Raw genomic sequence first — 27,250 nt, 5'->3', positions numbered from 1 at the left:
TGATTCCCCGATGGGGGCGGCGAATGCGGCAATGCGAACCTAGATGGCCCGGAAACTCGCCTCGACGGCCTATCCCAGGCCGTCCATGTGTCAACGGCGGCGCCAGCATTTCGGGCCCGATGGTCTGGAAAAGGGCCTCGGTGCGCTCATCCCATGAAGATGGCTGCGGGGGTAGGTGCGCGGTCTTAAATCCGTCGCTCCCTTTCAACGTCCTTCTTCCGACCCTTACCCATGGCCACATCATATAAGTCAGAAAAGAGGGTAAGGGATCCGGCTGCTTATGCTCACCCTTCACCCCAAAACAAAAGCTGAATGTGTGCTCCTTCCGTTGTTGTATTGGCGAGTGCAAGAGGGACTTGGGAGGCATCGGAGAGGAGAATGGATAAGGGAGAAATGAGAGTGTGTCGATCTTTTATAGGTCGTCACAAGTGTCATTAAGGGGCTGGGGAGGCGGGAGCTTGCTCACACACCTCCTAGCTTCACAAGCAAGTCAGAAGATGATGTCACATGACGACCATCCCACATGCCGCCACGGGAATCCGAGGGAGTGCCCTCACCATTTAATGGCCAGGTGATTAACTCTCACACCTCCACTGGTGGTGCATGCGTGGGAGGTTGCGCTACTTGAAATCCCGCATGAGCACCAAGTGGAAGAGAGGGGACCAGCATGCTCGCCAGCGGAGATCGGGGATGGGAGTTGGTCGCCGCCTGTCATCCGAGAGAGAAAGGCAGGGCAAAAACGGTTTCCAACGCTTCTTTATGCTTGGCATCAAAGTTGCTTATCACACGTGAACTATCCTGTGGTTGGATAATTAGGAGGACAGTGGTATCTCCAACCCATTAAAGTCCAAGTCTTAGACTTGACACTGGTGCTCGCATTTTTTTAGATTTATTTCAGACCTTCCAGCGATGTGCGTTTAGTGGAGTTCCTATTGACTACGAAGAAGTCTGTGACGATTTTATCAATCTTAAGATGATGTGTTAGCTCAGCCTCTCAGAGATGCTTGTAGAGGTAGGGTATACATGCGTGCGTTAATAGGATAAATGTATGTACGAGCGTCTATACTGGTTAAAATAATTACTTTTTTCAGAAAAAAAGAGTTGCTTTGAACACGGTGAAACGCGAGGCCCAGCTCATTTGACCAGTCAACCCACGATCAAGTGGGCCGCACACCGCCACTCGACTCCTCGTTCTCGGTTTCACTTCCCGCCTACTCATCTTTCCTCCTTTCCAAACCCACACATCCCCTGCAGTCCAATCCCTAACCATGGAGCCGCCGCCGGAGGCATCCACCCCTCGCCGGCTCGCCGTCGCCGACCTCCTCCGCCTCCGCCGCCCCACCACTGGTGCATCCTCCCTCCTTTCCCCCTCTCCCTCTCATTCCCCCGCCGCCTCCACCTCACAGCCCCGCAAAAAGCCTAAGCTCTCCGCCGCGAATCCTGCCCCTACCACCGCCCCCTTCGAGCCAATCCCCCATCCCGTCCTCCTCGCCGGCACCCTCTCCCTCCCTTCCGCCGCGGACTGCCGCAACCACTGCCTGTCCCTCTCCGACCCTTCATCCGCCGCCTCTGTCTGTTGCTACCTCCTCGATTTCAACCCCGCCGCCATAGGCCGCGAGATCCTCGTTCTCGCCTGGAACTACCTTCCCCCCGTCCGCCAGCACGAAGCCGGCGTGCTCGAGGCAGTCCGATGGCGCCTGGCAGAGGCGCCCGGTCCGGTCCATGCCCCTGGCTTCCTGGCAGCGATCCCGCTTAATTCCGTAGACGCGGAGCCTGCTTTACCCACCCGCGGCCGCGTTTTTGGGGTTGTGAGGTCGGTGAGCGTGGTGTTCAGTGTGCCGCATGCCACACAGAAGAGTGACTTGGTCGGGTTTATAGCGGAGATGATGTGCTGTGGGTGCCGCCAGTGCAAGGTATCACAGCCAGAATCTGACCGCGGTCACAGGTTTGAGATGGAGAAGTTTGTATACTTTGTGGATTTGGCAAGCAGATGGCGGCCCGTGCTGGTGCGACTGATTGGCAGGCCGGTTTCTGTCACGGGGCTGAAGAAAAAAATGGTCTCCGTTGGGAAGAAGGGCTCGTACACCATGTTGGTGTCATCAGCGGAAACAATGGTGTCATGGTGCCCATCCTATGTTGGCGTTCCACCATTGGATGAGTTGCCAGGGAAGTGCAGTGGGGTGTACACTGGGGTGGTCTCTGGAATCTACATGCAGGGTATGTTGGTTGAGCTGGATGAGACCGCGTGGCTGCTAATTGATGATAACCGGCTTGTGCCGTCACATTCTCTTCGAGTTGGTGCTGTTGTATGTTGCTAATTTGCAGTTTTGAACTTTTGTTTGCAATTTCTTCATTTTTTATTAAATAACTTTAAATGCCAGTGTGTGTCTGACTGTTCTGGTTCTTTTGTAGATTTCTGTGAAGAAATTCCGAGTGGTTCGTCTAAATTTTGCTTGGACGACAGTTGTTCTACTTGGAACATGCAGTAAAACTAGCATTACTATAAATGCTTTCTCTGTGGTGGACTCGAAGTAAGATGCGACTTTTGGCATATCAGTATCTTATGTGACTGGCATCACTCAACAGTTTTTGCTGTTGGTGCAGATGTCATACAAGAGCAGAGAATGATGGTCTTTTGGGCAAGTCAGTTAACTTTTTGGAGCTGCCCGGTAAATTTTGGTATGAATTTATGATAGTTCTACTTCTCCATGATATGTTTACCATGATTGAAAAGGGGCATATTTGTTCTCATGGTATGGTCATCTTTTGTTCCATCATTTTACAGGATGTTACTTCTGATATCATGCTTTAAACAGAAATTCAAGTTAGATTCCAAGAAAGAGATCTGGGGGTCAAAAAATGTAACTTTGCTAACTGGAGTAAATAGCATATTGCCCCATTGCATTTCCTGCTAATTTATTTAACTTAATCTCTTGAACTGCAAGGTACCAACAGAAGCAAGGATTGGTTCACACCTATGCTGCTAAAGTTCCCTCTTCAAAGGATTTCAAACCTCAGGCAAGCTCATTAGTAGTACATGTGTTTCAAACAACGAGTAAATAAATGCAGTGTTGCTCTGTTTTGCATGTACATAACAGCTGTTTGGTTCACAGTGTAAAGTAAACTAGTCCACCTTTCTTATTGCCTTTCAAAAGACACAATATATATTTGCTCTGCTAGCCTTTCAGTCTCATCATAATATTTCCCCCTGAAACATATATAAAGGATGTTTGTAGACTAAACGGTCTTTCGGGAACCCTTTCTCATTGTTTAAAATCTATTTTCCGTGTGGATTGCTTACCTGAATCTGGTTGCGCAGCATGATTTCCTTATGAAATTCTGCAATCATGATTGTGGCGGTTCAAGCACAGGATCAAAATTGGAAGCTTGTAAATTGGTAATGGTTTCTCCTTTTATTGTACACGGTATGAACAAAACTAAAATTTGTTTTGGTTTTGTTTATTCACTTACCAATTATTTTTGGTTAGGCAATACCCTTCGCCAATTTTATCTGCAAGGTGGAATCATTGTGGATATCAATGATGCTCAGATTTTGGAATGACACGGAAGAGCTGGGCAAGAACCTGGGATCTAACCAGTTTCTATGTGGTGGGGTTTCCCATCCTGGTACCAGCAGAAGGATAATTTCAACTGGCGATCTGGGCCTTGTATTAGTGGGATGCATGAAGGTCACTTAAGAATTTATGGCATCTTCTTAAAAAATAATCATATCGTTTTTTATTCAGTCCATCTGTCATTTTAAAGTACCAGAAGTAAAATTCATGTCACCAATTGGAGGTGAAAACTCGCTTAATCAATTTATATAGATAGATGAACACTCATATTTTGCATTTGTTGTGGCATCCTGAAAGCTTGTCATAAACTGTCCATGTATTATTGTTGGCAGATGCTTTTACTTTTGCTGGCTTGTTATTGAATGTAATTTGCATGCAGACAAGTTTATAAACATATTATGTCAATTGATTTGAGGATACCATGTTGCCAAGTGTCATTTTGTTTAGACTTTTGAAAGTATAGGCTGGGAGATAGTGAATGTCTTTCAGTTTCAACTTCCCACAAGGCTTTCTGAAGTAAAGATGTGGCTTGTAGATGGACTTTCTAGGTCTACAGTTTCGTCATTTCTGCTTTCCTTTGCCTTTCGTTTTGGTTAGCCTAGGCTTGTTTTTGTTGCTGTTTTCCCTTTCCTTTTCTTTCTTTGGTTGCGTTGTAAGACCCACATCATCTTGATGCTTTCTTCTAATACAAAATGACATGCACTTGGGGTCTTCTTTGAGGAAAAAAATGTTATTTATATTAATTGTACAAACTGCCGAAGTTAGTTGTGTAGATTACTTGGTTTCATGACCTAATGTTAAGATCTTGGATTTTGATGCACTTGCTGACCGTGTCTTTGATGCATACAGATGTCCTCACTGCCATTGAGGCTGCAGCTGGTTGATGACACAGGATGTATAGATGTTATTATACCTGATCTTCCGCCAAATGTTTGCATGAACGGCATCTATGAGGTGATTGTCATAATTTACTGTATGACACTTCAGAAAAAAGTGATGCATGCCGTGATTTAAGTCAGTTATCGATTGGCTTCATCAAATTAACATTTATGGTACTAACTTGAATGTCAGAACTAAGACCTTAGTACCTTACTGCTAAGAAATAGTACAACACATGTTATAGTATGAATAAAACTCTGTTCTGTTCAATTTTTTATAATTCTTTTCTGTAATAGAATAATAATTCATATAAATACAACTTATGGGATTTTGCCTAGAAATCATGAAGCATCAACCTGCCTAATCAAGGTCAAGGGCTCAAGTCATTCAAGCACTAGGAGTTTTTTTGGCACATATTTGTTGGTTTAACTTTCTGTACAGACCAGTAAACTGAGATGAATAGTATGTACAGTTTGATGGAAACTCATGTTCACAAGATTATATAATTTTATAAATTAGAAGTCTTGCATATGGCAGAATAACTCATACTAAATTTCTCAGCAACTCCTAGCATTTACAGTTTCTGTATTTGTGTTTGCTGTACTAACATTTCTCACATTTATGTAAACTGAAATGAAAAAGTATAGTGGAAATGGTGCTACTGGTCTTCCTCCACAATTAGCATTTTGAGCTTGTTAGGCTTTTTTATATGTTCTGCTTTGTGCTAAATAAACTACATAGCTAATTTAACATTGTTCTCAAGCATTTTATTGTGCTATAAGTTCAGCATCTGATTATCCTATTGCCACCCAGATAAATGATTGCAAATTAGTCCTTGAAGGCCCAGTGGCGTACCTAGATCATTATGGTGTTGCTGATCCACTATCCTGTAAGGCTGTGTTTCAGCAGCTCTCGTACCGAAAAAGAGTGCATCATCTCAAGATCTACCTTATAGTCCACTGGAGTGAATTAAACCACATTGGCCCTCCCTCCCGAATTCCTTTGCAAACTAATAACTCTGCCAGGCTGTTCCACCTTCTGAAAGTGTCGCACATTTTCCCCTCAGTCAATAATGTGAGTAAACTTTTTTTGCATTCTGCTGATAATCTTGGCGTTTCTAGCATCATCATGCCCACAATTAGTGACTAACTGACTCTGTTCTCATTATGTCATTTTGCCATTGCAATTTCAGCATAAGAACATGCCAGGTTCTGGCCTGTATGCTGAGGGTGTGATAGTGCCATACAATTTAAAATTTCCTGATCAAGATGCCGAGAGCTTTAAAATGGCAAGTACTCGTTCACGTTCTGATTCGAAAGTGTCTATGGAGAAACCATGTCACATTCCATGCTCCCTAAGCTTCAGAACTACCAGTCTTTCTGGCAATCTTGTGTCTACCTATCCCTGTGGGTCAGATGGTACTGTTCTAATTGATACCGTTGGTGAACAACGAGGTTGCCCATCAAGGATCTTATTGGAGTTCAAGGAAGGATGTTCGTTTAAGTACCAGGTATAGTTTTTATGATGAAGCTTGCTTTCAACATTTAACCTTAATATATAGCTACAATTACTAAATTACCTGATGAAACAACAGTTTCTGCGGATTGGTGGCTACTATCTTCTCGAATGCCCCACTGATAGTTTGAGGTTTGCCATGAAAGGCTGTGGATGTTTTCAAGGTGGTAAAATTTCACTGGATTCTCAAGATAAAATTTGGAGCCTTGCCATTACCTTTAATGGCAATATAAACGTCAAGCAGGGTATCGTAGATCAGTCTATCGGAGTTTCTTCATTGGGGGTGGATGAGCCATTATCCAAAAATACCTTCCACAATGAGATAAAATTACTACAGTCGTGGAATGACTTTTGTCGATATTCGGATTTTCATTTGAATTTTTATTGTGAAGCATTGAGCGAAAAGATGAAAGTATATGACATCATGTGTTATGTATTGAATGGATTGGGCTCTTACTCAATTGAAGTTATTAGTGTCTCTTCATGCATTGAGATTATGATGCATAAAAAGTCTTTTGGTTCTTCTAACTTGCAAAGTCAAAAACTTGTTCAAGGAGATTTAATATCATTACATGGGAAAGTAGAAAATATCCATTCACATGACTTTAAGGAGCGAAGACTTGTGCCTGGTAACGACAAGCGAAGTATATGTATCCATGTTGCTGATGATAATCAAACGGTAATTGACTAGGTCATAATTTTCAATTAGTGCTTAGTTTGGCATTCAATTTAATGGCATTCATTGCAGGTGCGTCTCTCTGGATACTTAAGCAAACATTGTTATCCCATTGGCATAGGACCAGGGGCAGCAGTGACATTCCACCGCGTCCTCTTGACACAGTGTGTTGTGCTCCTTTCATTACTGGTTTACCATTAAGTTTTATATTTCATTATCATGTTGATAGTACTGATGGTTTGTCCACATAATGTTAAATTGTGACTGGATCGTAAGAAATGCTGCAACATGCCTTGTGCTCTGCAAATTTGAAATGACATATTTTGAGCTTTCTAAATCTTATATTTCATTTTCATGTTAAGTTAGCTGTAAACAAAATGTCTTCCGTAGAGTTATATCTATTGCTTGTATATTTGACGTTGGGACTTGGATGACAAAAAAGGGTCTCTGCATTTGCATGATTTCTACTAGAGGTTAAGCTGAGGATGTCCTTGATAGAGTGGTGTTGTGCTCTATTACCAGTAGAAAAGGATGCATCTTTTATTTGGTTTTTGGGAGGGTGGTCATTAGGTAACCAATAATTTTACTTTTCATTATTTGTAAGGGAAGTAATCTGTGTAGAATGGGAAATGCTATATGCAGGAACTTGATATGCAGCTAATGTGAGGCCTGACCTGAATTTTAGTGTAAAAGACCTATTTATCGACAACTGCTAAAATAATTTGGTACACTATTCTTCCAAACACATCAAGTTAATTTGTCAAGTCTCTTGTTAAATGTGATGAATTATAATTATAATTGTTAATTCATCTTGCTATTCCTGATAATAGATATGATGGCCTGTCCACATTGTGCTAAGTTGAAACCGAATCTTAAGAAATGCCGCAACCTACTTTGTGTCCTGCAAATTTAAAAAAACATCTTTTTGGCTGTCTAAATTTTTGTTTTCTGGCTACAGCCGTGAAGTACTTTTAACCCCAGTAACATACATTGAAGTTACATCCATTGGTCACATTGAAGTGAATAGAGAACGAGCCACTTCCCCACTCATGCCTGGTGGCTTAAAGGATGATTCACTGAGCACAGTTTCACTTTGTCTGCTCTCACACCACAAGCATTTTAAGGACTGTACGCCCATGCGATTCCACTGCAGGGTAGGTTATATTCTGCTTTTACTTTGCCCATGTATAGGTCTCAATTGCACCACCTCTTAACCGTTGTTGGGCGCATTGACGCTTGACAAACACTGAATGATTATAGTTCAGATATTGTTTGTGACATTCCAGTATGCTCAATCATTCTCGCACTTGACGTCTCATTTTTGTTAATACAGGTAGTTACTGTCCATTTCTTGGTGTTGGACAGTTGTTTAAATGATTCTCAAATTTCGGAATCAGTTAACCAGGGTAAAATACCAAAAGTAAAAGTTCCACTAGCTGGTTTAATTGTTGGTAAGAGGAGCAGGCCAACTCTAGTATTTCTGCAACAATATCATAAATTCAAATTTGTTATTTTATCCAAAGGGATGTTTTGCTTTTCTTTTATACATGAAGCATCATCTATATAACATATTCTGCTTTTTAACAGATAATGGAACATCTTTGTGCTGTTGCTGGGCCGATGATGCAAGGGCTGACCTTTTGCTTAGGCTGCAGGAAATTGCCATTCTGGATGCTTCTGTTAATTTGAAGTGTTCAAAAGGTAGAAACAATGCAAAAATACAACGGACTCTTGGTTCTTGCCTAGAAAAAATGTTGAAGAAGCACAAAAAAGTTATTGTGAAGAACTATGGAATTCCTCCCGACATCTCTTGTCGAGACTTGGAATTATTATCTGATGTTGGTAATGTCTTAAGTAGCCTGGAAGAGGAACTTTTGAAATTTATCGTCCTCAATGCCTGTCGGAATGGAACTCTGGTGAGTTCATGTTTCTTTTATCAAGTGAACATTAGAACTTTGGTTGAGCTTTCATCAGTTGCATATGTTATCTAGCAAACAAACTATATTATATATAGGCATAATGACATTGTACTTCTAGAATTGTTGTGCACCATTATACTCTAGGAAGTGTGTAGCCAGTCTGTTGGTTGTGACTTCTATACGCATCAATTAGTTCAGTCACGCCAGATGCTATTTGTTGTTTGGGTTGGTGTTGAACGAGGGAATCTATCATGACTCTTCTAGGATTGCTGGAATGAACGCCGTTTAATGAGTTTTAACATCTTTGCAGAATGTTATCGCATCAGCCCTTGATGCAAGTGCAATAAATGGATCAAATGTGGAACTTCCTGATGTATATCCAGTGCACAACATGCAGAATTTCTGGGTTAATGAAATAGTTCAAGTGGATCCTTTGGAAGAGGCCCGGAGACTGTATGCCAGTTTGGAAAACAGATGATGTTAATTGCACAAGTGAATCTTTGAGATACCCAGGTCCCTCATAATAATTTGTGAAGAACGCACGAGGGGCGAGCAGTCCACTGGGTCAACACCCAGCCATAGTCCACTGGGTCAATGCCCAGTTATATCTCCTGTATTTTGCCCATCAGGGTGGTGGCTTCCAGTCTGGCGGTACATGTTCTGGGACATACTCCGTCTGGAAGTATACATGGAGAGCCATGTGGTCATGCAAGTTATAGATGATTCTTTCTGGTGGGAGGGCGACATATGACTGAACTGACAGATGGGTGGGTTATGTAAAGCCGATTCCATTCTTCAGGCTTGTGCATATATGTGGATCTGTTTTGTCGTCGGAAGATGACATTTGATGAGATCCCATGGGTAGGGTTTCTTTTTGCTGGTAGTCAAGTGTTTTGTATAGTCGGGATGGCAATTGCCAAATTATTATGGCAAATGAAGTGTTGTATAGTTGGATATTTGTTATGTTCATTGCTACCGTAACCTACACCCTTGCTCCGCACTGAAAAACTTAGCAAGAGTTGATGAAGCGTGGATGTGGTCTGGTCTGCACATTTTGGAGTTCAGGTGTACCATTTGGATGACGAAGCGTGAGTGAAGGAGTGTCTGTATTTTAATTTCTGTTTAACGGTGAATGCATTTCTTCCATTTTGCTGATATAACTGATACCAATGCATTGTTCATCATTATCTCCAATTTACTCGCAAAAAAAAAAAATCTCCAATTACTCATCAGCTCATTCCTAAGGGCTGGGTGCACCAAAGGAACTCCTACTGATGGCAAACCTAGTGACAATTTCCATTGCACAGCACCATTTTTTTTTCTTTTTCTTTTGAAACGGCGGCAAAAGATTTGCCTCATCTATTAAATAAGAGGGGAAATAGAGTTTTACAAGACATCCACCATCACGGCATGCAATTACTCACACAACACAATAATCCCTTTCTTTGCACCTGCAGTAATCCAAAGTTTGGCCTCCTCGCCGAGTATGGCCTCCTCGCTGAGTAAGCGCAATAAAATTGGCGTCGGTGCACTTTTTTGCAGAAAAATGTGCGAATTCCTCTCGTTCCAGATAGTCCAAGTGACAAGCACCGGTGTTCAGCTCACCATGATGAACAGAAAGAACATGCCATGTCACCCCATTGTGTTCAGCTCCGGTGCACGAGGAAAATATTTGTGCGTGTCATCCTTGCATAGGGGACATGCTAATCTTATATCATTCCAGTTTTATCAGATGTCCCCTGAGGAACAAGAGAAAAACGCTTGACTGCAGAACACAATAAGTAACACACAACTGGGGCGGAGTCAACAAATAAAAGGATTTATTCTTAAGCCTGGAGATTGCGCCAAAATTACTTCTAGTTAGCCAAGCGTGAATGACAATAGTTAATCCCCAGGACCAGGAGGCAATCGAACAGCAGAGCCCCAGGTGAAACTTCAGTACATAAGATATGCCATTCCGTACACCACAACCACTATCCAGTCAAGTTCATGGGCTAGACCCTTTCTTGAACAGCTTGATTTGGTCACCATAGTAGTATGCGCTGCCGACCATCAGAGCAACCGTAACGCCTTGAGCAACCACACGGGCCCTCATCAGCTTCTGACCCAGCCGAGAATTCCCGTACCGGAAGCTGACCAGGCCAGCTGTCAGGACGCCCGCAGTGACCAATGCACCTGAAATAGAAGGTAGGTTACACACTGAAGAACAAAACAAGGTACATAGATGAATTAGCACCCCTAGTAGTCTTATCCCAACCCAAGTTTCCATTTGCTTTGGCATAAGTAGCACACATCAAAGGGCAAACATAAAGCAATGTTATACTTAATGTTCAATCCAGAAAATCAATGTTATACTCAGCATGTACATACAAACAATAAACATGATTGCAGGATCCAGAATATGCAGCTTCACATAAGATTTCGAAATTTTGAATTAGATTTGAGCAAAGCAAGATATGAGAAGGTCAAAAGTGTTCTGGAAGCTATTAGGACTTGCTACTAATCATTTACAACAATACAGTTACACATAGCTGACATATAATTATTATTCTATAATTAACAACCCCTTGAAGAAGCTTCAAGCTTCATATATAAGCCAAAATAATCCTTAAGACTGTCAGGCAGTTAGGCTTTGTTAAATTTATAAGGGCATCTCAACTTCAAAGTGAATGAAGGATATGATGCTTAAGAGGAGTGTGATTCACAGGGTAATGCACATCCTCCTTTCTAATGCATAATACCCCTTAAACATCTATTCTTTATTCCATAAGCACAGCATATCAACTACATCTGTCCTACATTGACTGAAGTTCACATAGTGTATCTTTGGACAGTGAGCCTGATTTTCCTTGACTATCCCACCTATCTCATTTCATTTCCACCAAATAGTTCAATGGTCACACCATTGCCTCTCTTCTGATACACCCTAGCAACAGTAGTAAGTGACGATATACTTCCACAGCTACACATATTAAGATCATTAAATGTTGAAGCCAAGTTGCTTCTCCCCTGGCTCACAAAAAAGAGGAACTTGAGAAGCCAATTTTATAAGATCACAAACATATGAACCATCCAAAAATCAACGTCATGAGTCTCTTGGACATGTGCTGTGCTGATTTCTCAGCATTCTTGACGCACATCCGAAGTGAACTACCTCACTGGGCTCAGCATATCTAGACTACTACCTCACTGAGATAAGGGTAAACTACCCATGAGCTGTGCACAGCAATATGCTAGCACATTCGACCGCAAAGTTCTGTACTAGAGAATGCAGTTCTGGTGTGTTGGTTGGTTCAGTTCCTCCCTGCGTGTTGGAGCTGACCAAAAACGATTGTAATGCTGTGACTTAATCTATATAAGTGTCGTGTTCTAAAAAATATATACAGTACAACACAAAGCAGCTGATACACACAATGCACATCTAGAATGACAAACTATGATTATCCTACTCTATACATTTACAACGCTCCCATTATCAGTCGGTGATTCATAGACAGCCGCCAAGAACTAATTGTTATTTTTAAGTTAAAATCTGCTACACCGATACCAAAGTTACTCTAATACTCCAGTCTATATCTAATCCACCATAAATCTGAAGTGTGTATGTTGCCCATGGAATGGGAAATGTGATAGTTGCCCGCGAATTCAAGTCAAACTCTTAAACATCACGGGATATTGCCCTCATGCTAATGAAATCTAAAGCTCCAACGGGTCACGAAAATAAAGGTTTCGACAGATGGCTACTGAAGCAGGATGTTGAGAGTACCATCCCAACTAGTTTCTATTTTCACCATCTCTTCACAGTTTCACAGGGCAGTTCACAGTTACTAACAAAAAGCTGACTAGATATCATGATTTACAGAAGTACTGTATATTACCAGCGCAGTTTGGCAAGACAGTCATCATTCAGTCTTACACGACATGACACCATTTAACTCTTCACAGCTAATATTTTATGAACCCCAAACTAGATTATTCTTGACCCCAGTACCACTAAAATAGCACGCACGATCTTTGGTAACACCAGCCATAGATTCGTCACTATCCATCCACGCCCAAAGATCCCAACAATCGCTGTCCTAACATCGTAAAACAGGAGCTCGAAATCTGGCACGTAATTCCGAACTCACAAAGTGACCCGGCCAAACATAAGACCCGGCCGAACCTACGACGAGGCGATCGATCGATCCACGATCCTGTATAACATAGCGAGGGACGCGCGCGGGGCGTACCGATGGGGACGAAGGGGTTCTTGACGGGCTTCTTCCCCTCGAACGGGAACTCGTCGAACTGCGGCATCGGCGGCGGCCGCGCGCTGCTTCCTGCGGCGGCGCCGGAGCCCTTCTCCATTCGCGTCGCCTGGGAGGAAAAGGTGGAAGGGGGATACGCTTTTCCGAACAGCGGTTTGCAGGGAGGAGAAGGGGGAGTCGGCCGCCGGTGAGTTCCGCCGCTCTTTGGGTGGTCAGGGGTGGTTGTAGGGCCGTCCGATTGGGATCCGAGGGTGCGGGTTGGTTGGGGTTAGTCGGGAAAAGCGAAACGTGTATGTGGTGTCAGATGTGCCAACCGAGCTGGTGGAGCCCGGAGGGATTTGACCTTGGATCTTTCTCTTTTCTTTTCAGTTTTCTGCCAATTCAAAGGGTTTTCTTTAGGATTGGAATCCTTGGTCATTTTTCCTACGTTGGTCATTTGATTTGCATGATTGAAATCCTTTGATTTTTTTCTTAGGATTAATCTCCACTCTACTTTAAAGGAAAAATTTCAAACCTCTTGTAGAATCCCGTTGTTTCTTTTGTGTTGTCAAACATCTTTTGATCCAAATTCATGTAGTGTTTGAATCTATATGATCAAGTGGACACGCCACTTGAATCATGCGTTTCTTTCTTTCTTTCTTGTAATTTTAGAATCCTCCGAAAAAAGAGGCTTAAAATTCACATCATCGTCAAAAAGAAAGAAAGAAAAGATTTACATCTTTAAGGGTGTGCGACTTGTAAACATGTTACCTGAAAGTGCAGATGATTGAAAGTTGATGAGATGATTTAAAATTTAAATATAATTGATTTTAAACAAAATTCGGATCAACACACTAATAGGCAACACTATTATTTTAAAGGATAACTATGAAATCAATATATTTTTATTCCTCCAAGATTGAGCGAGATCCAATTTTAGTTCATGAATTAAAAAAACAAAAGAAATTTGATCCTAATGGCAACACTAATCCATTCCCAAAAACCCACTAAAAAATTTAATTGCCAAAAAATCCTGGATTTGGGACGGTGTCATAAAACCCATCCCAACACTTAATTCCCCAAAAGTTTTCCTTTGCTATTTCTTATCCTTTGGCAAACACAAACCCCATTACAACTACCTTTCCGTAAAGTTAAAACCTTGATATTTATGATGCAAACCTTTCAAACTCAATATATAAAAAAACAAATTCAGACACAACATGTGGTCCAAATGAAGAAAATATTCCAAATAAACATGATGAAACACATGACCATACATGGAAATTATATTGCTCAAGACATTGCAACATGCCATAAACTCTTCACACAAGTCTCCTCATCTACATGTTGCATCACTCCTTAGTTGTAGAATTATTCATAGAAATTCACAAATTGGAGGAAAGGAGAAGGAAAATAAAACATTAATCTGTGGATGCTATGTTGAATAGATTGTAGGTGGGAGTGGGCATCGCACGCCCCCGGAGGTTCGGGCGTGGGTCGAGGTTCGAGGTCGCGAGTGTCAATCTTCGCCTTAACTGAAGCTCCTGATCGTGACACGTAAGCTTGTTGCGCCTCGGGTTAGGATGCGGAGATGGGCACCACGGAAATGGAGGAGCCTAGAAGCGACTAAGGTGGTCGACACCAATTCCTCTGAGGGAGGGTGGGGGCATAGCATGGACTATTTGTTTGCTACTCATCGGTGGCTCGAGGCTCGACTCGGTAGTGGGATATGAAGGTGTTAGTGCTGCGGCCAGTCAGAGAGAGGGGGGGGGGGCGGTGGGATGGAAAGGGGTGCAACAGTCAATGGCCTTGAATCGTGGTGAAAGTTGGGACTAAAGTTTCCTCTGCTCAAATTTCAGGAATTGGATGGTGAAGTGTATATTCATTCCTTGTCTCTTTTGATGATTTATGATAAAACCATTGAGATGACTAAAACTTCATTGAGTTTATTTTAGGTTTAGCATGTGATGTTAGGGTGTATCAGGTTTGGTTATAAGTGGAAGATCATTGGTGCCCCCATAAACAAATATTCTAGTGGTTGTATTACTCAAGCTTTTAGTATGTATTTTCCTAGGCTTTTGGTGAATCGAAGATTCACATTGAGTATAGAACAACTGTACTATTAAGAGGGGCACAAGAAAATACTTTGGTTCAAACTCCAAGAACAGATCCTAAGCCAAAGTTATCCAGATCCACTCTGCGGCTAATTTTTGTGTGAGTTTCTCTAAGCTCCAGTACCTTCGAAGTTTCTACTTCAGCTACTACCGATCAACTTAGGGTTATTCACACTCAGAGATCAAGCCTAGTTTCAATAGGATGAATTTGACCTTTCTCTTTTCTGTTCAGTTTTTTTCCTAATTCTCACTTGTCTCGGATCTAAAAAAACTCAACCATGGGAACTCCTTGATTCAAAATTGAAACCCAGGTCATTTATCCTAGGTCGGTCATTTGATTTGCATAATTGTAATCCTTTGAAAAGTTCCTTATGAGTTATCTCCACTCTATTTTGAAAGAAACTTTCAAATCTCTTGGTAGAATCACGGTGTTTATTTTGTGTTGTCAAGCACCTTTATCCAAATTGATGTATTGTTCTGATCTATTGGATCAACTGGACACGCCACTTGATTTATGCGTTTTTTACTTTACTGTATTTTTAGAATCCTACGAAAGAAAGAGGCTTAAAATTCACATCATCGTCAAAAGGTGTGCAACTTGTAACATGTTACCTGAAAACTCAGATGCATTGATTTTAAACAAAATCCAGAGCAACATAGTAATAGGCGGCCCTATAAAAAGATAACTACAAATTGCAAATCATTTGGTAAATAACAATATCTTTTGTTCCTCGAAGAATGAGTGAGATCCAGTTTTGGTTCATGAACACAAAAGCAAAAAATAATAATAATCCTAATGTCAACACTAATCCATTATAAAAAAACGTACCAAAATGTAATTGCCAAAGGATCCTTGCTTTGGGAGGTGTCCGAAAGTTTTACTTTGCTATTTCTCACTTCTTTTGACAAACATAAACCCCCATAACATGTTAATTCAAACCTTGATATTTATGACGCAAACACTTCAAACTCATTATCTAAAAAAATTCAAATTCAAATTCAGACGCAACACATGGTCTAGGTGAACAAATAATCCAAATAAACATGACGAAACACATGATGATTACATGGAAAATCTATTGGGCAAGATGTTGCGACATGTGATAAACTCTTGCACAAGTCTTCTCATCTATCAGTTGCGTCCTTCAGTTAGTTTGTAGAATTATTCATAGAAAATTGCAAATTGGAGGAAAGGAAAAGGAAAAACAACATTGGAGAGGACCCTAGAGCAGCGGCTCTGACACCGCCGTGACGACATCCCTTCTGCCGGGTGGCGGCTCCTTGTGATGGTGCCTGGGTGCGCGAGATCATGGAATACCCAACCCGGTTTGTCGCAGGAGGCGCGTGGCGGCCGGAGCTTTCTCCGGCGTCGACGACGCTAGATGGGGGAGAATCGCAACCCTATGGTGTATATAGATCGAAAGTCAGGGTGGTGGCTCCGGATGATGGCGGCGACACTGACCTCACAGTTGGTGGCGATCTAGCTGACTGCGGGTTCGGGAGGTGTGGCTGCCGGTGAAAACTGCGCCGACTTTGGCCATGGCGGACGGTGGCGGCGTATTTGCGCTATTACCTTGAGGAAGGCATCATTGCTGCAGCTCTTGATTTCCCACCTGGGCTGGTTTGGGGAAACCCTAAATCCGGGTCTTTCGGATCGGACGATGGCAGAGTGCGGGGTCGTTCTCCCTCCCGGGGCATTGTTTTTTGGAGCAAATGTTGGCTGTAGGTGTACTGAGGTGGAATGGCGTGGTTTCTTCCGAGTCGAAGACGGCGATTCCCAGCGACGTGGTGCAGCGGGGTCTCAGCGATGGACTCATGTTGATGGATGCGCGCAGGACGATGGCGCTGTCTGGCATTGTGATGGCATCAACGACAGGCCTGCCTAGGTCTATGCACTATTCCTGTCCTGAAGATGGGTTCATGGAAGATGGCGGTGACGACTTCTAGAGCGAGCGCATGCGATGCGCGCTAAGGGTCTGCTGGATCGGTGCTTCGATTTTAGATGACGTGTCTAGGTGTAAAGTCAGGACATGCGACCATAATCATGGTCACCGTCATCATCAAGCTTATAGGTGTGGCGGCACTTATAAAATGGCTTCAATGGATCAACGTTTTATATTGTATTTGTAAGACTTTGTTGAATTATTTAATAAAAAATAGTTGTGTGGATCCTTCAATGCAGAGGCCAGGGTTCAACCTCCTTATCTAATAAAAACTGGACTCAGCTCTTTATATTTCTTTAATTAAAAAAATAATTAGCTCCACAAAGAAACCTAAAATGATACATAGTTTCTTCTATGTAGCCTTCACAAGTACCTAGCTCTGCACATTAGGCAAACTAACCTGTAGTTGAATGACTAGGAGGATAGTGGTATCCAAAGCCCATCAGGACTCACATTATTTCTGGATTTATTTTAGACTTTCGGTGTTCTGCGGGAGGAGATGTTTCCGTCGACTGCGAGGTGCGTGTGCTGACTTCGTAAAATCTCAAGATGACATGCCGGCTCGGCCTCTCGGAGGTGTTCATAGGAATAGGATATACGTACGTGTGTTCATAAATGTGATTATATGCTCGTGTATGTGAACGACTTCGATTGTACTGTGTTCAAAAATAAACTCTGCACATCAGGCTAGGCCGGATTTGAGATAAGTGGCTAAAAGCCTAAAATATAATATATGGTTGCTCGAACTCGTCTCGCTAGATCGGTAGATCCAAACCTAACCTTATCAACCGACCAGTACGTCAGAGCCACTAACTAGGCTGCTCCGGCCCTATGCACTTCCATGTAAACATCACAACCAAACCGCACTTGTTTCACCTTGACTAGCCCTAATCCTCTGGTTTTCCCGTCGGCAGTTTTCTGATCAGTGGCAAGTTTGGTGATTTGTCGCTGAAGCCTCGGCGGGCGACCACCAACCTCCCACCTATAACGCCCCACGGCACGTTGCCATCGGCGAAACCGCGCATGAAAAATGCTTAAGCAGCACACTTTCTTCTCCCTCTCCACCCGTCGTTTCACCGCGTCCAAATCAAGCCCAGGATTAATCCCCCCTCCCCTTTAACCGAAACTCAAAAGCGCATAACAACCAGTTGGGTTGCAAGCTTACATGAGTCATGAGATCATGCAGAATATTATGCACACACACACGCAAATGAAGATTTCTGCGGGTTCAGAAGGGAGAAAAGCTTCTTTGGCAACGGCTACATCGCAACCACCGCCACCTCTACCACCGCTCCTCAGTCCATGGTCGCCATCAGGCCCTCCGTTTCTTCCTCCCCGACGTCCCAATCACTCACCATCCCTCCAAGTTCCGCTCAACCATTTCCCCTTTGCAATGCACCAACCATTTAACCAATGAGCCCTCCTTCCAATCCACCAAACTGCAAGGAACAACTGACACCCAGCTCTCGCTCCCTCCCCGGCTTCCGCCTTCGCCGGCAAAGCTGATCGCAATCTCACACTGCTGATCGGCCAGTGATCACTGGCCCATCGTCCGTTTGGATCCGGGCATTTCTTGGCACATAAGCACCCTCCTCCTCCACACGCTTTGCTACTCCAAGCATGCTTGCTGCCCATTCCTTTACTTCTTTGCCAACGCTAGTAGGAGCCTCTAGGTGGCGCGTCTCCTCCTAGCTACGTAGCTCCCAAGAGATCAACCATCTTATCTCCCTAGGTTCTTATCTCTGAATCCTTCGCACACGCCTGTACTGCACTGCACGCACCCCTTTGTCTCGTCCTCTCCTCCTCCTGTCCTCTTCATCTCCGTCCGGTGAAGCCTCGCCGCGCCGTGCATTCAGGTCTCACGATCGGTTCAGGTGCAGCCTTGTCTCGTGTGTTCTGCTTTGTCCTGTTCATCGTGTGCTTTGCTTTTAGGTGGCGCTGGGATTGATTTCTCTGCCATGGTTCTGAATTTCTGATACTTGCAGTGGCAGCCATTCTTCCGGCACATGCGCCTTTTGTTACAAAGGAGGTGCAGGGGAGACTGTGTGCCTTGGGCTGACTGGAGCAAGGAATATCTTTGAACCTTTGATCAAGGAAAGGTATATTGGAATTGGATACTTCTGGTTACAAGCAAAAAAGTTGTGACGACAACGACGAACGCGCAGACCGCAGAAAGCCTTGGACAGTAATCTCAAGATGTTCAACAACATAGTCTCGACGTGGAACAAGAGGAGGAGAAGCAAATCGCTTGACCAGTTGAATCCTTGTGAGTGCAGCCCTCTGTTTCCTTCACACTTTGTTGTTGTCGGCAGAGTCATTTGTCACTGTATATGATCATATGTTTCTTCAGTGCAGCATCTAAGGCTTGGCATGAGGAATTTGATCATCTCATCTGATTTCTGCTTCTGCAGGGGTGTACAAGACGGCCGAGCTGTGGCAGGTGAAGGAGCCTCTGCCGCTGCCGGCGCCGAGGAAGCGCAACTGCTCCATGGTGTTCACCCTCAAGGAGATGGAGGAGGCCACCGGCATGTTCAGCGACAAGAACCTCATCGGCAAGGGCGGCTTCGGCCGGGTTTACAGGGGCGTGCTCAAAGACGGGCAGGTAAGTTCAACTTCAGATGATGTTGTTGTTTTGTCTCTTGGTACAGTTTTCAGATTACTGAGTATGGGCAGAGTCTGAACACTTTGAAAGCAGATACGTCCCTCAATTTCAGAAGATTGTGGTGTTTTTGTCATTTAGCTTTTTATGTGTGTTCTTCAGATTACATTAGTGTTAGCACCAATGATTCTGTTGGGAAGAGAACTTCCTCTTTGGTTCGACGCATTTGTCCCATTGATTAAGTGCTGTAGGACACACACACCCCTGACCTGAACGTGATAATCACGTCCGGCAGACAGCCAAGATCAGAGTGGTGTGACATTTGCTCTCGGCATCCATGTCAAGAAAAGCATCTGCCAACCACCAGTCAAATACGATCAAACACCAATAAATTCCAATGATATGTCATTAGTAGCACCGAATGCGATGTTTCATTCTCCCTCCCAGTTTGTAAATCTGTCACCACCTACCTCGGTATGCCTGGTTTCGGTCCAACTAATGCGTTCTTGCTGCTGTGAATGGATGAAGATCGTGGCCATCAAGAAGATGGACCTGCCGACGGCGAAGCAGGCGGACGGCGAGAGGGAGTTCCGGGTGGAGATCGACATCCTGAGCCGGCTGGACCACCCCAACCTGGTGACGCTGATCGGCTACTGCGCCGACGGGAAGCACCGGTTCGTGGTCTACGAGTTCATGCCCAAGGGCAACCTGCAGGACGTGCTCAACGGCATCCGCGGCGAGGTGCGGATGGGGTGGGGGCAGCGGCTGCGGATCGCGCTGGGCGCCGCCAGGGGGCTCGCGTACCTGCACTCCACCACCGCCGTCGGCGTCCCCGTCGTCCACCGGGACTTCAAGTCCAGCAACATCCTCCTCTCCGACCACTTCGAGGCCAAGATCTCCGACTTCGGGCTCGCCAAGCTCATGCCGCAGGACCTGGACCTGTACGCCACCACCAGGGTGCTCGGCACCTTCGGCTACTTCGACCCCGAGTACGCGCTGGTAATGCCCACCATTTTTGCAGAACTCGCCGTGCTGGTCGGGTTCCTGGAGACACTAATGGGGATTCTTCCATCTCGCGTGCAGACGGGGAAGCTGACGCTGCAGAGCGACGTGTACGCGTTCGGCGTCGTCCTCCTGGAGCTGCTCACCGGCCGCCGCGCCATTGATCTCAGCCAGGGGCCTCAAGACCAGAACCTCATCGTCAAGGTACTCTCTCTCTCTCCCTCTCTGCCGGCTGCCCCACCTGCATCGTCCGGCGCTCGCCGGCGTCCCCGGCGCTGCCGGCCCTCGGCTGATTCTGACTGTCCGGCTCGTGCTCTGCAGATACACCAGATGGTGGGCGACCGGAAGAAGCTGCGCAAGGTGGTGGACAGGGACATGGGCAAGGGGTCGTACACGCTGGAGTCGGTGTCCATGTTCGCGGGCCTCGCCGCGCGCTGCGTGTGCTTCGAGAGCGCCGGCCGGCCGGCCATGCAGGACTGCGTCAAGGAGCTCCAGCTCATCATGTACGCCAACATGAAGATATGAGGACGTTTTGAGATTCAGTCTTGGAATTTTTACCCGAAGAAGAAGAGGAAGAAGATGGCGAAACTTGTACAGAATTTTAGTATTAATCGTGGCTGGTCTAGTACAACTTTATACTAGACCAGCGACAATTAATATGGATTGATGGGAGTAACTTTTCGTTGCGCCCGATGTTCATGTGTATAGTGATGGGATTGTTTCAAAGTCCTGAAACAAAAGGGCTTAGTTTGTGATGTCCAAAGAAAATGGTGTCCCAAGGAGAAATCTGCCCTGTCGTCAACGATTGATGGAGGGAACAAGTGGTTTTCTTATTCTTTTGAATTTGTACAGATGGTTAGAATCCTGACTTTTGTATTATTGTGATGCACATTGCCACTTATATTAATTATTAAATAATATACAAAATAAAGTCAATCGCGGCGAACCATTATAAGATACTCCCTTGCTTCCGTCGCAGTCGTCCATGTTGGTTAAATTTATTGATTAAACTTAAATATCAAAAACACGGGTGCATTACATTATGAAATGAAGGGAGTATGAAATTAACAAATGTAACTAAATCTACTTCTTCCGCAACCAACACTTTCAAGAAGATATAAACGTCCTGGCACTATCATTATCACAGTCTAGACAAAGATTTTCATCCTAGTTGTAGAGACTAGCAATGAATATCGACACAATAGCAAGTAGACACCTCTTCAACAAGGTAACAACGCAAATTCGTCACGGCTGAGCCCGACCTATAAAGGTCAAGATAAGAGTTTTCACCCGAACTTGAAGCGTGTTCTAATCAACACACCGATGACAAATTGTTCGATAGTCGCATCCGCTGGCATTCCATGTCAAAACAAAAGGGTACAAATAGATTGGTGGGACATCTTTCCACCTTAGACCATTGCCACTGGCTTTAGGGGTCTGTCCATGTCTCGGTGTGGAACCGACCACTACCATTCCACACCGGCACGAGTCATATTGCAACATTCACCATACTGTTGGAGACACTAAAGTGCTAGATGCCAGCGAAGAACCACTGGTGGACCCCTTATTCATCAATGTCATACGGTGCTACTAGCATCACGAACACCCTCTTGCTATGGCCGTTCCCCTCACAATAGATGAAACTCCATTTGAGTTGCCAGCGAGCACCCAAGGCATGACATGTGACCACCACCGTTGTGCCTGCATATCACTATTACAGTTTAAGGATATTCACATGGTTCGGACCCAAGCGCACATAGTTTCCAGAACCATGTGCTTGAGTGGGTTCGGAATAGGAGGGGGGGGGGTCCATCATTGACCAAAGAGAAAATGTATGTGATGCGTGGTGGTTTCCAAATGGCCGCAAAGTGTACTCATGTGTGATTCTTGTGAGATTGGCACACGCTGCATAAGATAAAATAGTTTGTGAAAGATGATGCATCGCAGACAATTATCAAGTATCAATTGTGTACGATGTTATTGTAGTTTGAAAACAGTTTTTCATGACTAACTGTGTGTAATGTGGATGCCACTAGCACATGATTATCTTTGTACAAATGTGTACGATGAACTTGTCTATCGCAGTCAAGCTGTTTAAACGAAACATGTGCGTCATTAGAGTTCGGGGCTGGCAACTTTTCATCAAGAACCGTGTGCAATTTATGTCCAACAGTAGGCTATTAGATTCTATATGATTTAGTTACTGCAATAGCTAATACACCAGAAAATACATGTCAACTTGAAGGCAAGAAACTGAACGTATTTCACATATATCAACACACATACAACATATGTTCAAGAATTACGAGCATCAAACTAAGTGAAATGATCAAAATACAACAACTAGCACCATTTTGGCATTAAACACTTAGCAACAATAACTTTAGAGATGATGAAGAGCGAAGTGAAAGATATTTGGGTTGTTCTCGTTGTTGAAGAAGCGAAAGACCCATATTGTGCCTTTATTCATGTGGAAGGATTTAACAACCTTAGTCCAACCCCTTGTGATGACTACCTGCCCATCCTTCACCATCTTGAGGAAGACATACAATTCTTTGTCATGGTAATCTTGGTGGGATACTTTAATTTTTCTCGCCTCACCAGGAATCATGTAGTTTGAGAGCTAATCCTCAGTGGACTGCTTTAAAAACTACTAAAACAGGAATATTCGGATATTATGGTCTACAAATACAATGTGAATGGGGAAAATCTATATTTCTTACCATCTCGAAATTCATTGTTGTCTTGGATAATGCACAAACAAAGAGTTTGAGATCTCCCGTGTGTTTATCCCAACAATCTTATTTAGTCTCTTCACTTGGCCCTATTTCAAGAATACCTCATTGCCACATGGCCCATACACAAAAGGGTCAAAGCGTGGATCTGTACCCATGTCATATGTAATTGCATGCACGAGATCGTAAATATTGCAATGTTATTTGAAAATTGCACGATAATATAGAATAAGCCATATAAAGATGTTGCTAACCTCGATGGTGAAGAGAAGAATCTCCTATTGTGACCCTGCAAGAAGTACATGCATGTTGAGGTGAAACAAGAATTAGCAGACTATCAATAATATCTTCATTACGAAGACTTAGCAAAATATTATACCAAAATAGTATATGGAATAAAGCATATCAAAATAGTTTAAGATTTCCATTGATTGTTAATTCAACATGCTTACAATCAAACACTAAATATAATGACATTGCCTGAAGGAACTTTGAACCAGACAATCCATACTGTACATAGAGACGTCCGCCCCATTGAACACATATTGTGCATGATTCAACAATAGAGGTCATATAGTTAAACAGAGCAATGCATTGCTACCTCTTGAGCACTGCGTTGGTTTTCCCCGAAGAGGAAGGGATGATGCAGCAAAGTAGCATAAGTATTTCCCTCAGTTTTTGAGAACCAAGGTATCAATCCAGTAGGAGGCTACGCGCGAGTCCCTCTTACCTGCACAAAACAAATAAATCCTCACAACCAACGCAAATAGGGGTTGTCAATCCCTATAAGGCCACTTACGAGAGTGAGATCTGATAGATATGATAAGATAATATTTTTGGTATTTTTATGACAAAAGATGCAAAGTAAAATAAAGGCAAAGTAAATATCAAAGGAAATAACTAAGTAGTAGGAGATCAATACGATAAAGATTGACCCGGGGGCCATAGGTTTCACTAGTGGCTTCTCTCGAGAGCATAAGTATTCTACGGTGGGTGAACAAATTACTATTGAGCAATTGACAGAATTGAGCAGAGTTATGAGAATATCTAGGTATGATCATGTATATAGGCATCACGTCCGAGACAAGTAGACCGACTCCTGCCTGCATCTACTACTATTACTCCACTCATCGACCGCTATCCAACATGCATCTAGAGTATTAAGTTAAAAATAGAGTAACGCCTTAAGCAAGATGACATGATGTAGAGGGATAGACTCATGCAATATGAAGAAAACCCCATCTTGTTATCCTCGATGGCAACAATACAATACGTGCCTTGCTGCCCCTACTGTCACTGGGAAAGGACACCGCAAGATTGAACCCAAAGCTCAACACTTCTCCCATTGCAAGAAAGATCAATCTAGTAGGCCAAACCAAACTGATAATTCGAAGAGACTTGCAAAGATAACCAATCATACATAAAAGAATTCAGAGAAGATTCAAATATTATTCATAGATAGACTTGATCACAAACCCACAATTCACCGGTCTCAATTAACAGATCGCAAAAAGAAGATTACATCGAATAGATCTCCACAAGAGAGGGGGAGAACATTGTATTGAGATCCAAAAAGAGAGAAGAAGCCATCTAGCTACGAACTATGGACCCGTAGGTCTGAGGTGAACTACTCACACTTCATCGGAGGGGCTATGGTGTTGATGTAGAAGCCCTCCGTGATCGATGCCCCCTCCGACGGAGCTCCGGAACAGGCCCCAAGATGGGATCTCATGGATACAGAAAGTTACTGCGGTGGAATTAGGGTTTTGGCTCCGTATCTAATCGTTTGGGGGGACGTAGGTATATATAGGAGGAAGGAGTACGTCGGTGGAGCAACAGGGGGCCCACGAGGGTGGAGGGCGCGCCTGGTGGGGGTAGGCGCGCCCCCTACCTCGTGGCCTCCTGTTTCTTTTCTTGACGTAGGGTCCAAGTCTCCCGGATCATAATCTTCCTAAAAATCACGTTCCCGAAGGTTTCATTCCGTTTGGGCTCCGTTTGATATTCCTTTTCTTCGAAACCCTAAAATAAGCAAAAAAACAGCAATTCTGGGTTGGGCCTCCGGTTAATAGGTTAGTCCCAAAAATAATATAAAAATGGATAATAAAGCCCAATAATGTTCAAAACAGTAGATAATATAGCATGGAGCAATCAAAAATTATAGATACGTTGGAGATGTATCAAGCATCCCCAAGCTTAATTCCTGCTCGTCCTCGAGTAGGTAAATGATAAAAATAGAATTTTTGATGCGGAGTGCTACTTGGCATAATTTTGATGTAATTCTTCTTAATTGTGGTATGAATATTCAGATCCGAAAGATTCAAGACAAAAGTTCATATTGACATAAAAATAATAATACTTCAAGCATACTAACAAAGCAATTATGTCTTCTCAAAATAGCATGGCCAAAGAAAGTTATCCCTACAAAATCATATAGTATGGCTATGCTCTATTTTCACCACACAAAATATTTAAATCATGCACAATCCCGATGACAAGCCAAGCAATTGTTTCATACTTTTGACATTCTCAAAACTTTTTCAATCTTCACGCAATACATGAGCGCGAGCCATGGACATAGCACTATAGGTGGAATAGAGTGGTGGTTGTGGAGAAGACAAAAAGGGAGAAGATAGTCTCACATCAACTAGGCGTATCAACGGGCTATGGAGATGCCCATCAATAGATATAAATGTGAGTGAGTAGGGATTGCCATGCAACGGGTGCACTAGAGCTATAAGTATATGAAAGCTCAAAAAGAAACTAAGTGGGTGTGCATCCAACTTGCTTGCTCATGAAGACCTAGGGCATTTTGAGGAAGCCCATCATTAGAATATACAAGCCAAGTTCTATAATGAAAGATTCCCACTAGTATATGAAAGTGATAACATGAGAGACTCTCTACTATGAAGATCATGGTGCTACTTTGAAGCACAAGTGTGGTAAAAGGATAGTAACATTGTCCCTTCTCTCTTTTTCTCTCATTTTTTTATTTGAGCCTTTTCCTTTTTTATGTCCTCTTTTCTTTCTTTTTTTTTATTTTTCGTCCGGAGTCTCATCCCGACTTGTGGGGGAATCATAGTCTCCATCATCCTTTCCTCACTGGGACAATGCTCTAATAATGATGATCATCACACTTTTATTTTTCTTACAACTCAACAATTACAACTCGATACTTAGAACAAAATATGACTCTATATGAATGCCTCTGGCGGTGTACCGGGATATGCAATGACTTATGAGTGACATGTATGAAATAATTATGAATGGTGGATTTGCCACAAATACGATGTCGACTACATGATCATGCTAAGCAATATGACAATGATGGAGTGTGTCATAATAAATGGAACGGTGGAAAGTTGCATGGCAATATATCTCGGAATGGCTATGGAAATGCCATAATAGGTAGGTATGGTGGTTGTTTTGAGGATGGTATATGGTGGGTGTATGATACCGGCGAGATGTGCGCGGTATTAGAGAGGCTAGCAAAGGTGGAAGGGTGAGAGTGCGTATAATCCATGGACTCAACATTAGTCATAAAGAACTCATATACTTATTGCAAAAATCTACAAGTTATCAAAGCAAAATATTACGCACATGCTCCTAGGGGGATAGATTGGTAGGAAAAGACCATCGCTCGTCCCCGACCGCCACTCATAAGGAAGGCAATCAAAAAATAAATCATGCCCTGACTTCATCACATAACGGTTCACTATACGTGCATGCTACGGGAATCACAAGCTTCAACACAAAGTATTTCTCAAATTCACAACTACTCAACTAGCATGACTTTAATATCACCATCTCCATATCTCAAAACAATTATCAAGTATCAAACTTATCATAGTATCCAACCCACTCATAAGAAAGTTTATTATTAATCTTTTGTACCAAGCATATTAGGATTTTAAGCAAATTACCATGCTATTTAAGACTCTCAAAATAATCTAAGTGAAGCATGAGATATCAATAGTTTCTATAAAACAAATCCACCACCATGCTCTAAAAGATATAAGTGAAGCACTAGAGCAAAATTATATAACTCAAAAGATATAAGCGAAGCA

At 43.2% G+C, this 27,250-nt stretch overlaps 4 protein-coding genes and 1 pseudogene across 6 annotated transcripts; 2 read left to right on the top strand and 3 right to left on the bottom strand.

Moving 5' to 3' along the window:
• The first annotated feature begins 1,191 nt into the window (after positions 1-1,191).
• LOC125509180 (CST complex subunit CTC1) lies at positions 1,192-9,697 on the top strand. 2 transcript variants are annotated; one of them, XM_048674092.1, is made up of 16 exons: positions 1,192-2,306; positions 2,413-2,531; positions 2,605-2,679; positions 2,786-2,861; positions 2,956-3,018; positions 3,320-3,397; positions 3,489-3,689; positions 4,425-4,529; positions 5,268-5,528; positions 5,641-5,964; positions 6,049-6,648; positions 6,718-6,809; positions 7,604-7,799; positions 7,979-8,096; positions 8,233-8,561; positions 8,875-9,697. In XM_048674092.1, the coding sequence occupies exons 1-16, from the start codon at positions 1,269-1,271 to the stop codon at positions 9,040-9,042; spliced, it is 3,843 nt and encodes a 1,280-aa protein (XP_048530049.1). In that variant the 5' UTR covers positions 1,192-1,268; the 3' UTR covers positions 9,043-9,697. The 2 variants fall into 2 exon arrangements, with proteins under 2 accessions (XP_048530049.1, XP_048530050.1); XM_048674093.1 differs by having other exon boundaries at positions 1,193-2,306; positions 5,647-5,964.
• A 532-nt stretch (positions 9,698-10,229) lies between these two features.
• LOC125511710 lies at positions 10,230-10,312 on the bottom strand (annotated as a pseudogene).
• A 52-nt stretch (positions 10,313-10,364) lies between these two features.
• On the bottom strand, positions 10,365-13,064 carry LOC125509181 (RING-H2 finger protein ATL48-like). The gene is made up of 2 exons (XM_048674094.1): positions 12,797-13,064; positions 10,365-10,739 (listed from the first exon to the last, which is right to left on the bottom strand). Exons 1-2 carry the CDS (start codon positions 12,912-12,914, stop codon positions 10,552-10,554), a joined length of 306 nt encoding a protein of 101 aa, XP_048530051.1. The 5' UTR covers positions 12,915-13,064; the 3' UTR covers positions 10,365-10,551.
• LOC125509183 lies at positions 10,746-12,784 on the bottom strand. The gene is made up of 2 exons (XM_048674095.1): positions 12,520-12,784; positions 10,746-12,203 (listed from the first exon to the last, which is right to left on the bottom strand). Exons 1-2 carry the CDS (start codon positions 12,611-12,613, stop codon positions 12,100-12,102), a joined length of 198 nt encoding a protein of 65 aa, XP_048530052.1. The 5' UTR covers positions 12,614-12,784; the 3' UTR covers positions 10,746-12,099.
• A 5,147-nt stretch (positions 13,065-18,211) lies between the features above and the next one.
• Positions 18,212-21,315, top strand: LOC125509179 (probable serine/threonine-protein kinase PBL28). 2 transcript variants are annotated; one of them, XM_048674091.1, is made up of 6 exons: positions 18,212-18,706; positions 18,836-19,116; positions 19,262-19,452; positions 19,978-20,448; positions 20,533-20,655; positions 20,773-21,315. In XM_048674091.1, exons 2-6 carry the CDS (start codon positions 19,047-19,049, stop codon positions 20,974-20,976), a joined length of 1,059 nt encoding a protein of 352 aa, XP_048530048.1. In that variant the 5' UTR covers positions 18,212-18,706; positions 18,836-19,046; the 3' UTR covers positions 20,977-21,315. The 2 variants fall into 2 exon arrangements, with proteins under 2 accessions (XP_048530048.1, XP_048530047.1); XM_048674090.1 differs by having other exon boundaries at positions 18,214-18,724.
• Positions 21,316-27,250: the final 5,935 nt, after the last annotated feature.

The sequence above is a fragment of the Triticum urartu genome, chromosome 5, assembly GCF_003073215.2.
Source record: "Triticum urartu cultivar G1812 chromosome 5, Tu2.1, whole genome shotgun sequence".
In the NCBI taxonomy this organism is placed as follows: Eukaryota; Viridiplantae; Streptophyta; class Magnoliopsida; order Poales; family Poaceae; genus Triticum; species Triticum urartu.
The sequence above is the reverse complement of the archived record's forward strand: the minus strand, read 5'-3'. Positions and strand labels throughout refer to the sequence as shown.